Source organism: Sorex araneus, chromosome 1 (genome assembly GCF_027595985.1).
Source record: "Sorex araneus isolate mSorAra2 chromosome 1, mSorAra2.pri, whole genome shotgun sequence".
In the NCBI taxonomy this organism is placed as follows: domain Eukaryota; kingdom Metazoa; phylum Chordata; class Mammalia; order Eulipotyphla; family Soricidae; genus Sorex; species Sorex araneus.
Window position 1 is genome coordinate 229,253,921 of NC_073302.1, and position 13,912 is coordinate 229,267,832.

The window sequence follows — 13,912 nt, forward strand, 5'->3', positions numbered from 1 at the left end:
GGACTAAACCCACAGAGCCAGGACTAAACCCTAAGTCCTGTTTTTTGGGTGTGGCCCAAAAAACAAAAATAATAAAAATTTGCATCACTTTTCTGAGTTTTGCCCACTGCCACTGGTTCAACACAAGGGTCTCAAGGTGCAGAGTCACGTCTTTTGACAATGGTGATTCTAATGGATATAATCTCAACTTATTTCTAACTATTCCCTAACATAATCCCTATTATTATGCTATTATTGAGGTAATATGAAGTATAAGTGTTAATGTTTTACTTTTGGCTTATAATATTTTTGTACCTCAATCACCAACAAAGCCCTAAATACCCATGTCCTTCCCATCTACCCCATCCCTACCACATATTCCCCTAATTGCCCCAGACCCTCCCTTGGTAACCTCAATTCTGTTGCCAGAGTCCAAGGGTTTTGTTTTAATAGACAATGTAGATTCCTTGTTTATTTTATATCCCATATATAAGTGATATCAACCACTTCATCCTCCTGGCCTAACACCCTCTATTTCCAACTAAAGTAGTAGCAAAAAGCATGATTTTAATCTTTTCTTATAGCTGAATAGTATTCCACTGTGCTATCTACTACAATTTCTTTGTCCACTCATGCACTGTTGGAGCATTTGGGTAATTTCCAGACTTTGGCTCTTAAAAACAGCGATGCAATAAACACTATCGTGCATATATCTTGTAAAATTGGTGTGTTTTTGTTCTTGGGGCAGATGTTCACCAGTGGAATTGTTAGATCATAAGGAAGTTATATTTAGTTTTTTAAGAAAACTATTTACTCTAGGGGCTGGAGAAACAGCACAGCGGGGAGGGCGTTTGCCTTGCACGTGGCCGACCTGGGTTTGATTCCCAGCATCCCATATGGTCCCCTGAGCACCGCCAGGGTTAATTCCTGAGTGCAGAGCCAGGAGTAATCCCTGAGCATCGCCCGGTGTGACCCAAGAAACAAAACAAACAAACAAACAAAAAAAACTATTTATAGAAGCTGAATCAAATGACAATCCCACCAACAGTGAATAATGGTTCAATTTTTAGTGCATCCATGCAAATTCAGGCTGCTCTTGGACTTTTTGATGTAAGTTAGTGACACTGTTGTGGGGTCATATCTCATCATCTTGATTTAAATTTCCCTGATAACCCATGATATTGAAAACTTTTTCATATTCTTTTTGGCCTACTACATATCTTTGGAGAAGTGTTTGATGAGATTATTTTTGTTGTTGAGTTTTTGGGTTGGGGGGGTTGAGTGGGCCACACCTGGGGGGCTCAGAACAATCCTTGGCTCTGTGCTCAGGAGTGGCTCCTGGCAGAATTCAGGTGACCATTTTCGTTCTGGGGCTTAAAACCAGGATTAGTCATATGCAAGACAATTGCCTTACCCTCTGTACTATCTTTCTGGACCTTTGTTCCATATTGTTAGTCCTTTATATATCTATTAGCACCTTATCAGATGTATGGTATACAATTATTTTCTCCTACTCATTAGGGTATCTTTTAATTACAGTGTATTAGTTTACCTATTTTCTTTTACAGTGTAGAAGCCTTGATTTGTTTTTATGCTTTTCTTTTCTTTATCAATGATATAGAATCACTGAAGATGCTTGATATATCATGCAGAGTTTTGCCTAGATTTTCCTCAGGGCATTTTATGGACTCTGAGCAAATACTGAGCCATTAGTCCCTCCTACATTAATCACTGTGACTGGTATGACACATTGGTCAATTTTTTTCAAATGTGGCTAGCCAGTTTCCCCAACACAAACTGCTTAAGAGGCATTCTTTGGCTTCACTTCATGTGCCAATCACTTTGTCATAAATTGTCAATATACCTGAGAATTTATTCCTGGGCTCTCACTTCTATTCCATTAGTCCTAGAGTCTTTATTCTGTCACTGCTATGTCTCAATTCCTATAGCTTGGGGGAAAGTCATGGAATGCAATGCCTTCCATCTTCTTTTTTATTTTTTTCTCAATACTTCTTTGGCAATTCAGGGAGTTTTATGCTGTCATACAAATTTTGATGAGGATCGCACTATATATGTTTTGGGATGAACAGTCATTTTCACAAAGTTGATTCTTCTAGTCCATGAATATGAACCACTTTTCCACTTCCATGTATCTTTTATGATTTATAGTTTTCCTTGAATAAGTCTTTCATTTTTGTTAATTCCTTGGTTTTAGAACACAACAGTAAATGGGAGGTTTTTTTTCTCTTCTAATTCACTGTTAGCATATAGAAATGCAAAACTTTTGCGTTAATTTTGCAGTTTATTACTTTACAGATTTGTTTCTAAAAGTTTTTGTGGATTCTTTAGGATTTTCTATATTTACTTTCATATCATCTGAAAAAAATACTAGTTTATTTTCCAATTTTAATTTTCTTTTTTTTTGCCTAATTTATGTGGGAAGGACTTCCAATATTATGTTGAATAATAATGGTGCAAAAAGGACATAGTTGCCTCTGCCTGATCTGGACGGCTTTCAAGTTTTCACCAGTGTCACATGAGCTCTTGGTTTGTGAGTAATTTTTTTTTAATAGTATCATCTCTCTAGCACAGCGGGTAGGGCGTGTGCCTTGCATGCGGCCGACCCGGGTTCAAATCCCAGCATCCCATATGGTCCCCTGAGCACGGACAGGGGTAATTCCTGAGTGCAGAGCCAGGAGTAACCCCTGTGCATCGCCAGGTGTGACCCAAAAAGCAAAAAAAAAAAAAAAAAAACAGTATCATCTCTCTTTCAGTATTATGGTAATACTGGCTTCACTGAAACTATCTGGAAGAATTTCTATTTCTTTGCTGTTCATTAGGAGCTTGTAAAGGATAAGTGCTAATGTTATGTCCTAGCTGAAATGAATAGTAGGTCCTAAAACTCCCCTGTAATCTGTCATGAATCTGGATAGGTTTATTGCTACTGGTTCAATTTCTTTATAAATAACTTGTCTCTTGAGATTTTCTTTCTCCTGGATTATTCTTGGAAAGTTGTAAAATTCATCCCATCCTTTGAGGTCCTTTCAGTTAAGTGGTTGTAAGTTGTTTGCTATAATTTCTTCTGAATTTTTTTTTCTATTTCTATAGCATCTGTTCTAACTTTTCCCCTATCATTTTTGTTTCAATTTATTAAGGTTTTCTTTGTTTTTAAAATCTTGTTTGTGCTTTTGGAAAACAGCTCTTCAAGAAATATGAAGTGAAGCAAGGAAAACCTCTTCAACAAGTGGCATTGGTAAAGTTGGGCATCTACATACCAAAAAAAAAAAAAATTCCAACCTTTCTAATGCCAGGCACAAAAGCAAAATCAAAATGGACTAAAGATCTCAAGATTACAAGCATCTCCAAAGATGAAACACCACTGACTAAGCTAGTGGAAGTAAAGATAAACAAACGTGACTACATTAAACTAAGAAGCTTCTGTACCTCAAAAGAAATGATGACAAGATACAAAGACAGTCCACATAATAGGAAAAATTATTTACCTAATACCAATCTGATAAGGGGTTAATATCATAGAAGTAGAGCTTTTTACTTTTTTACTTTACTTTTTACTGGATGTGAAAACAAAAATCCAACCCTGTCAAAAAATGGGGACAAAAAGTGAACAGAGGGTGGCACTGGCCTCTCCTGCCACGGAGATGTGATCCCGGGGGCCGCACACACGTGTGTGCGGCCTCTCCGCAGCTGCATGAGCATGAATCCAGACCCAGCTAAACTACTTTTGGCATGGGCAGCTCCTTGCAGAATGCCCCCAGCCTGAGAACTAAGCCGTGGCCCCATACCCACCCAGGAGGGGAAAGGTATTTCTCTCTCTCGCCTCTTCCTTTCCGGGGATGAAGGGCATGGGGACCACCATATTATGACGACCACAGATGGGGTTTACAAGCTTGCAATGATCCAATATCCAGAAGAAATCTCCCTGGACTTAGTTATTAAAGTACAGAAATCCAAAACCTCGTTTCTCTTCACAACAGGTCTGACTCTAGCGGGGTACTCCTAACAATAATGGTGAGGTTTGTGTTGAAATATTGAATGTAACCAAAGTAAACAGAAAGTAAAGTGAAACTTATCAGTTACAAGGCGGGGGGGGGGGTGCAGGGGAGGGGCCGGGATGGGAGGTGTACTGTGTGGGTTTTGTTTTTGTTTTTGTTTGGTGGTGGGGTATGGGCACTGGTGAAGGGATGGTTGTTTCAGCATTGTATAACTGAGACTTAAGCCTGAAAGCATTGTAATTTTCCACATGATGATTCAATAAAATATAATTCTTATTAAAAAAAAAGTGAACAGAAACTTTCCAAAGAAAAAATACAAGTGGTCAAAGACACACAAAAAAATGCTCATTACTAATCATCAGGTAGATACAAACCAAAACAATAATGAGATATCATCTTACACCACAGAGACTGGCCCATATCCAAAAGAATAAGAACAATCAGTGCTGGCGCAGATGTGGGGATGTGGGGAGAAAGGGACTCTCATTTTATTGTTGGTGGAAATGTCAACTGGTCCAGTTTTTTTGAAAAAAAATATGGACATTCCTCAACAAACTAGAAATTGAGCTCCCATTTGACCCAGCACCAGCACTCCTGTAAATACCCCGGGGGCCAAAACATACAGCAGAAACGCCCTCTGCACATCCATGTTCATTGCAGCACTGTTCACAATAGCTAGAATCTGGAAACAAAACAAGTGTCCGAGAACAGACGACTGGATAACGAAATAATGGCACATCTACACAATGGAAATATACACAGCTACTAGGAAAAATGAAGTCATGAAATTTGCTTATGAATGGATGGACATGGAGAGTATCATGCTAAGTGAAATGAGTCAGAGGGAAACAAACATAAAATGGTAATACTCTACTGTGGGATATAAAAAAGTAGTAATATTCACAGACACTAGAAACAGGGTGAGGAGGACTGGTCCACAGATGGAAGCTTGCCACAAGTGGAAGGGTAGGGGGAGGGCAGTTAGGATAGGAAAGAGACCACTACAACAATAATAGTTGGAAATGATCAGTCTGGAAAAGAACTGAATGCTGATAGGAGGTGAAGAAATATACATGATAACCTGTCGGTACCTGTACTGCAAACCATAATGCCCAAAAGGAAAGAGAGAGGGAGAGAGCAAGAGAGATAGAGAGAAAGAAGAAAGGTGCCTGGCATAGAGGTAGGCTGGAGCAGGGATGAGGGGGTGTTGGTTAGGAGGGAAGCTGGGAATATCGGTGGTGGGAAATGTACACTGGTGAAAGGATGGGTATTGGAACACTGTATGACTGAATCATGAACAACTTTGTAACTATCATGGTGAATCAAAAAAGGAAGAAAAAGAAAAAGGAAGAAAAATCGTTCTTGGCTTCATGACCTTTTACATTGTTTTCTTGATTTATTATTAATTTCCATTTTTTAATTTCCATCTTTCGACTTCCTTTGGGTTTCAAGAGCTCTTTCCTAGTTTGTCTAAATATATGATTCTGTAAGCCTGTATAGCTGTGAACTTCCTTCAGAGACTTGCTTTTGTGTTCTATGTTTTGATAGTGCCTTTATTATCACTCATTTCTAGAAATTAAAAAATTTATTCTTGATACCAATGATCTCTGTAGCCTAGCTCTTTCAATTCTTCACTTAAAGCAGTTATTTCCTTACTATTTTTATTTTTGATCTATCCAATGATGAAAGTGAATCTTTCTACTTCAACTTAATCCTAGCATTCATTATTGCCTGATCAGATACTGAACATTGCTAGTTCCCTGCCTCGTCTAATGGCCTTCCATGAGTTTCCAAGAAAGGGTACGTGCGCACACAGGACTCAAGCATTCGGTGGCCAAGAATCATTCCCCTAGCCAGCCCATGGCAGCAATGGACAGATGGCGGGCGGAGGAATTGGAGAAACAGGAACGGGGTCCGAGGCAGGTTGGTAGGTGGCTTATTTCTCTCTCCTCCCCTCATGGCGTGGTTGCAGTCGTAGTTTTGGTTGTAGACCCAGTCATCACAGTTCCATCATCCTAGTCTCCTTGTAGATCTCAAAGTCTTGGTTCTATTCTTCGTCTCGTCGTAGCCTCATAGTCCTCTAATTCTTGTACTCAAAGTCCCAAAGTCTCCAAAGTCTCACTTCTCCTAGTCCTCAACGTCTAATTGTCAACTTTCTAGTCTTCAACATCTAGTTGCCTCTTACCCCTATAGCATAGTTATATACGAATCATGAAGGGTCAAGATACACAAAGGTTCAACACTCCAGTACTAGGAAATTCACTCAAGGGCCGGATTCCATCCAGGGCATATTGTTTTCTCCTTTCCTCAGCTAGTAATCCATTTAAACAATCATACTAAATTTATTTCTTATAATGTTTCTAGTCATTTTGTATGAACACAGTAATACATATATTAAGCTTAAAGGTTGGCCCTTCCTGGGGACTTCTTGCTATATATCCCAGACCACAGTCTTCAGGCCAGGTTGTCTTTCCTAAGGGTCCTTATTCAGTTTCTTCTTCTTGGGTCATGACAGAGTTTGTCCAGAACTGTACTATTAACTTGTAGTTAAATATTATGGCACTTGGCCTGGCCTATTTCGATGCCAGGGTAGCTCATAGCTTGCCCTGGGTCTATCCAGTCCCTCATTGGGACCCTGCTTTTGGGGTGCTGGGAACTAAGGGCAACTAAGGCTAAGTCAAGTGAATATTGATGCCCAGGTATAAATATTATTTGGAGTCAATTAACCCCCATGTTACAAAAGCATAGCATGAACTGTCTTCCTGTGTCTACACAAAAAGGACATTGCTATATAAACCATGAAAAAGACATAAAGGAAAGAGAAAAGTAAATAGGATTATTAGTGCTTTATGGAACTAGCTGTGCCTCTGGGACATTGTTGTGGGAGTAGCTCAATAAAACTTAAGCTTCCTGTGGGAGGAGCAAGGACAACCCAATGTTATCCAACAGCCTTCCCATACCTGAAATACTATTCCTCTCCTCTTCACTTAAGTAACCTTTCTCAATCAAGTATACTTCCTATGTGAAGGCTCTCTTGACCATTACTGTTCTCAATGACTACTCCTTCAAATTAATTACTTTTGATTGTTATTAACCACTTAATATATCTAATACTACTGTCTTTTTCTATAATAGCCAAATTATTATTGTTTTTATTTGCAGTGTTGGGCATCAAACTCAGTGTTTCATACATGGAAAGAAAGTGCTCTACTACTAAGCTACTATACTTCTTGGCCTTACTTGGATTATAGGCACTACTATTTATTGGTGGTAATGAGATATCATAAAAAAGGTTTTTAAATGATAAAGGGAAATATTTTTATTTATTTTATTTATTGTTTAATTAGTGAATCACCATGAGGGTACAGTTACAGATTTATATATTTTCGTGCTCGTATTTCCCTCATACAATGTTTGAGAACCCATCCCTCCACCAGTGCCCATTCTCCACCACCAATAAATCCAGTATCCCTCCCAATCCCATCTCCCCCCACCCCACCCTGCCTCTGTGGCAGGGTGTTCCCTTTTGTTCTCTCTCTCCAATTGAGTGTTGTGGGTTTTTTTTTAATTTTTTTTATTGAGTCACCATGTGGAAAGTTACAAAGTTTTCAGGTTTAAGTCTCAGTTATACAATGCTCGAACACCCAACCCTTCATCAGTGCACATATTCCATGGGTGTTATGGTTTGCAATAGGGGTGTTGAATGGCCACTGTGTTCAGTCTTTAGTCTAATTTCAGCTTGCATCTAAAGGAAATATTTTTAAATGAATTAACTTTCACTGAAGAACTGTATGTACTGTGCCAGGGAGAAATTATGACTAGTCAATATCCTAGAAACTTTTATGTGCTGTAGTTTCAATGCTAGCAAATATAAAATAATTTACTATTTCTGTTTCTGAAATACTGAATAGAAAATATCCTAGTTTTCCCCCTCTTCTAAGATCCAAAAGTAATCCTTTGCTTTCATTATTTCTCTTTCAAACTAAAATAAGAATATATGGAGGTCTTAACTTCTGACCTTATATACTAGAGTCTGGTACACTCTGAAAGATTGTGGCTTTCTTTTTTGGAGGATTTGGTAGAGCGTTTCCCTGGCAGTGCTCAGGGGGCCTGGGGGCTATTGATACTCAGCCAACTGGGTTGAGTGGTTCAAAGCAAGGGCAAGCAATGCAGTGCTATTTAGATAAACAGTGCTGGAGGTCATGAGGGCCATGGCCAAAGGTACCTGGAATTTTCCAGGACTATATACTGTAGTGCATAAAGCAAGGTAAGAAGGTATGTGATGTGAGAGATTGAAGTCTGGGCCTTATGTATGCAAGGTATTTGCTCTTGACTTCTGAGCTATCTCTCCGGCCCCTGTTTTGATTTCTTGTTAATATGGAGTTATTATGGTGCTAAATGTCTGCAGGTTTATCACTGACAGAAAAGGCCACCCAGTTTAATTTTATCTCAATTGATCACCATTACGCCTTTAATCTTTATCATTATATGTGTGTGCAAGTACTCAAGGTAAAAAACTCATTTACTACAGATATAATGTAAATCTAACATATCTCATTTAAAAATAGCTGAAAACATTCAACCCACTGACCACAATGAGAAAAGTTATCTTGTTTCTGAAAAATAATACTTTTATTTTACATACTTACCTCATTTCTTTATGAACACTCGGAATTTGATCTAATGCCATTCGATAAAATTTAATGGCTTTGGAATAATTTCTTTGCTTCAAATAAATATTTCCCATATTCACTTTCAACCTTCCTAATTAAAAAAAAAGTAAGCTATTTAATTTCTTCATTTTTTCTATATTTTAGATGATATTAATTCACAGTATTTGAAGCTTTTTTTCAAGTTACATATACTACCTCAAACCCCCAATTTTTTCACCCTTTGTGTTTACACACTAATTTTCTGAGGAAATACTGCTGCCAAAGACCCTACACAATTAACATGTTAAATTAAAAACTATATTTCATTAGTTGAATAATGACTACACAAGCTGAAAAGAAACTAAAAATTTTGAAAATTTTGAAAAAAATTATTTTAGATCCAATTAGCTTAATCCTTCTAGAGATTAAATTCCTATATCAAAGTTAGCTATTTATATCAAGATATCTCAAATATAATATATATATATATGAGAAGGCATGTTCCATAGAATTGCTATGGTACATTCTACCTGTAATGTCAGAATATATACCCCACTCAAAATACACTATCAATTGCATTTTATTATTTGTATTTACACATCTTCATATTCAAAGTATAGAAATGTAAATTACACTATGAAAGTACTAATGGAGAAACTGGTTATACACACCCACCTGCATTGCTAAACATCTTATTTTTCACTATAACTTGGTATGTATTTAGTGCCTCAGCATACATTTCATTAGCTGAATACTGACTGGCCAAATTGAAAAGAACCTACAAAATAAAATTTAAAAAAATATTTTAGATCCCAGTTGCCTTAATAACTATAACAAAGTAAGATGTTTATATCAAGATATTTGACCAATATATATAGAATATCAGAGTGGGAGACTAATACCCAAGAACTGTAGAAATAAGTACCAGGAGGTTGACCCCATGGCTTCGAGGCTGGCCTCACGTTCCGGGGAAAGGGCAACTCAGAGAAGCGATCACCAACTACATTGTAGTCGAAGGCCATGTGGGGGAAGGGAGTTGCGGGCTGAATGAGGGCTAAAGACTGAGCACAGCGGACACTCAACACCCTTATTGCAAACCACAACAGCTAATTAGAGAGAGAGAACAGAAGGGAATGCCCTGCCACAGTGGCAGGGTGGGTTGGGGGGGAGATGGGATTGGGGAGGGTGGGAGGGACGCTGGGTTTACGGGTGGTGGAGAATGGGCACTGGTGAAGGAATGGGTTCCCGAACTTTGTATGAGGGAAGTATAAGCACAAAAGTGTATAGATCTGTAACTGTACCCTCACGGTGATTCTCTAATTAAAAATAAATAAATTATTAAAAAAAAGATATTTGACCAATAATTAAATGATTAAATAATTAAATGTATACTTATACAGACCTTTCATGTTAAATAAGTCTAAACATTAAAATGTATCCTATTATCCTATACACTTCCCCCTTAACATTCTACATATTCTAATTTAGGTAGTATTTTCCATTATTAGTCTCAGGGAGACCCACAAAGAATAAACATGTATTTAAGTGTTGCTGGTAATAGAGGGGAAAAGCACAATAGGTAACCATCTCTTTTCAGAGATATAAAGGAAATATCATGAAGAAAAACCTATACATTAAACTATGATTTAAATAATTAAGTCAGATTAATAGTGATATAAGATTAAGAAGTGATTATTATAATCTATTACCTAAGGAGTTCATGTGTTTTAAAAATGTAACATTATAAATAGTAAACATGTAAAAACTTGTCTTAAAGTTTCAGATTTCCCCTTTTTCCATTTGTCTGTTTGTATATGAAAAATTTTTCCCACTGTAAATATACTTTAAACATGTTAAACTCATATTTAAAGTGGTGCATAAATATCAAAGAAACACATTTCAGAATTAGAGAATCACTGCCACTGTCATCCCGTTGCTCATCGATTTGTTCAAGCGGGAACCAGTAACGTCTCTTATTGTGAGATTTATTGTTACTGTTTTTGGCATACCAAATACGTCACGGGTAGCTTGCCAGGCTCTGCCATGCGGCGCAATACTCTCGGTAGCTTGCTGGGCTCTTCAAGTGGGGCAGAGGAATCGAACACGGGTCAGCCGCATGAGGGCAAACGCCCTACCACTGTGCTATTGCTCCAGCCCCGAATTAGAGAAATGTTACATAAAAATGTTGCAAGAAATTACCTTTGAAAAAAAGAATACCTCACAGAATACTACTTATTTTCCTAGTTTGAAGTGCTTGAGTTTCACAGGTTAAAAGTCCAAAGTATCATAAAACTAATAATCACACTGAAAAAAGTAAATCTTCTATAGTAATTTTATAGAGTCTCTATATAGTCACCTAATCTTTAGGATTTAAAGAGCTTAGAAATTTAATACAAAAAATTAATTGACTAAATACAAAAGATCTTTACACAGATCAAAAACAAAAGTATCTCATGAACTAATGCTTACATTCTGGACTGATAAGGTCTAACTGAAAAAATAATTTAAAGAAAAAAACAAAGAAATATAAGAAAAAAGACTCCTTAAATCTTAAAATACTAATCAAAATAATTTCACTCAACAAGCCCTTCATACTTACTGAGTAAGTTAAATCCAAATTGATATTTTCTGGGGTTATGATTTGTTCTCGCTGTCTCACAAGAATTCTCTCTTTTCTTCCTGCATCCTTTGCCTTTTCTAAAGCCTGAAATTAAATTGTTACAATGAAAATTACTCTGAGCATTTAATCTGATGCATTTGGAGATAGCCACATAAAGCATGGGTAGACACGTTACCCATGATAGGCTCCCAGAATGTTATGCTCTATTCTACACATAAACCCTTCTTGAAAACAACCTATAGTGTGTGTTTAAACTGGAACTCACCAACCATAAAAAAAAAGTCCTGCTTTTTTGGTTGTTGATAAAGAATAGAAAGTGTAAGGAATAAAAAGTAGTTTCTCGGGGCATGCAGTGCCACCAACAGGTCAACCTATACCCACAGGGCGAGTGCATCAGCAGCCTGATGGTACCTTCAGATTGCCACTGTGTCTCTTCAATTTGAAGATGGTACCTCCAAATTGCCACTGTGTCTCTAGTTGGGCCCAACAACTTGGGACCAAGTTTCCTGAGAAATTAAATGGCCAAAAGTTAGGTATGTGAGGGCCACACCCACAAACCACCTCCAGCTCAGCCAATACAAGCTCATTTATTGGCCTTGTTTCAGAAACCCATATACAAATCTAAAAGAGATCAAAAGCTGCAGTTAATCTTGGACTCCTGCAAGGCTGAACAGACACGGTCAGCCTGGTGCCTGTTCAAGCAGAGCCTCCAGTAGTTACTTGCTTCCATAATCCAAAATTGTCACCATGCCCCCAGCCGAACTCCGATGTTTTGGGATGGACCTCACCAAGATATAATCTGCTGAAAATCTGGGTATGTGGGTTTTATGACTGAAATCTCCAGGTTTTCTCACGGTCAATATGGGCTACCTTCCCCCACCTTCCTGTACTTCCACAGCTTTGGCAGTCATGTTCACACCCCAAAGCTACCACCCAGTTAAAAAGCTACTCTAGCCTTACCTGATAAAAATACTAAATGCCCTGAACAAAGACGATGACCTCTTAGCACCTGTACTGCAAACCCTAATGTACAAAAGGAGAGAGAAAAAGAAAAGTGCCTGCCATCGTGGCAGGTGGGAGGGGGTGTGTGACAGGGGTGTTAGGGAACAGCAGTAGGGAAATAGGGGACAACGGTGATGGGAAATGTACACTGGTGGAGGGATGAGTGTTGGATCATTGTATGACTAAAACCCAATTATGAACAGCTTTGTAATGATCTATCTCATGCATATTCAAAATACATTTCCTCAAATCAAGTTTCTTTAGCAATACATTTCTATCACTTTTAAGATCTGACCATGACTATTTATTTATTTATTTTGGAGCCTGGGGGCCCTATGTGACTGTGCTCAGGAATTACTGCTGGCTCTACACTCAGGTATCACTACTGGCAGATTCAGGGGAACATTTGGGGTGCCAGGAATCAAACCCAGTTAGCCATATGCAAGGCAAGTGCCTGAGCTGTTGTACTATCTCTCTGGCCCCTGCAAGTATATTTATTTTTTCTTACAATTCCTAAGTCTTCGAGTACTTAATTTGTTTTCATGGGATAAGAATTCAGATGGAGGGGCCGGAGCGATAGACAGCGGGTAGGGCGTTTGCCTTGCACGCGGCCGACCCGGGTTCGATCCCCGGCATCCCATATGGTCCCCCAAGCACCGCCAGGAGTAATTCCTGAGTGCAAAGCCAGGAGTAACCTCTGAGCATTGCTGGGTGTGACCCAAAAAGAAAGAAAAAAAAATAAATAAATAAAAAACGCATTCACGTTAAAAAAAAAAAAAAGAATTCAGATGGACACTACACAGGCTCTTATCAATAAATTAGAAAAATCTCAAATATTCTAACTTCACACCTGAAGGAACTAGGAGAGGAAGAACAAACAGTACCAGGAATCAGCAGGGTTGCTGCTGTGCCTTTGGCCGGACCCCAACAACTTGGGGCCAAGTTTACCAAGAAATTAAACAGCCAAAAGTTAGGTATGTGGGAGACATACCCACAAATCACCTCCGGCTCAGCTACACAAGATTATTTATTGGCCTTATTTCAGAGACCCATAAATCTCAAAAGAGATCAAAAAGTTAGGGCCTTTGCCGCAGAGTGCTACTGGTGAGCGGGCATGCCCTGTAGGGCATATGCCAATAGTTTCTTCCCCTGGAATAGATGGAAATAAGGGCCATGATCCAGAGACACACAAAAGAATCTCTGAACTGAGCAGTTCGCTGCAGAGATGCCTCCGGACTTTAAGCCAGGCCGACTTCAGTGGGGTGCCTCAGATGGGGGCAGGCATCATCCCTCCAGGTGCCCCTAAAAACCCTGGCAGCTGCCAACTTCAGAACCCAATGAGAAGTGCAGGTACGAAAGTTCTGTGATGGCAAACTCCAGGCCTCAAGGTATAGGGGATGGCCAGTCCTTCTCATCTCCCCTGTCCCCATGGGACCCTGGAGGTCATGCCCACAAACTGCCCCCAAGCTATTACCTTGTCTCCTTAACAGCCAGTGACACACAAAAGAATCTCTGAACTGAGCAGTTCACTGCAGAGATTTCTCCAGGCCCTAATAATCTAAAATTTTAGAATTCCAGGAGCAACATCTTGTACTATTCATAACAAGCAATACAAAAGAGAATATGGGGGAGACTGTCTACCATAG

General features: G+C 38.8%; 1 protein-coding gene across 7 annotated transcripts in view; it reads right to left on the bottom strand.

The window, feature by feature from the left end:
* The window catches only part of IFT88 (intraflagellar transport 88), a 149,207-nt gene that overhangs the window by 101,719 nt on the left and 33,576 nt on the right, over positions 1 to 13,912 (bottom strand). For all 7 annotated transcript variants that reach the window (XR_008630244.1, XR_008630245.1, XM_055139367.1 and 4 more), the window contains 3 exons: positions 11,244 to 11,348; positions 9,320 to 9,422; positions 8,642 to 8,756 (listed from right to left, as the gene is read on the bottom strand). Coding sequence is in view for 5 of the 7 variants with exons in the window: in XM_055139367.1 (XP_054995342.1) it covers positions 8,642 to 8,756; positions 9,320 to 9,422; positions 11,244 to 11,348 (323 nt within the window). In the remaining 2 variants the exon portion in view is untranslated. The remainder of the gene's footprint in view (positions 1 to 8,641; positions 8,757 to 9,319; positions 9,423 to 11,243; positions 11,349 to 13,912) is intronic.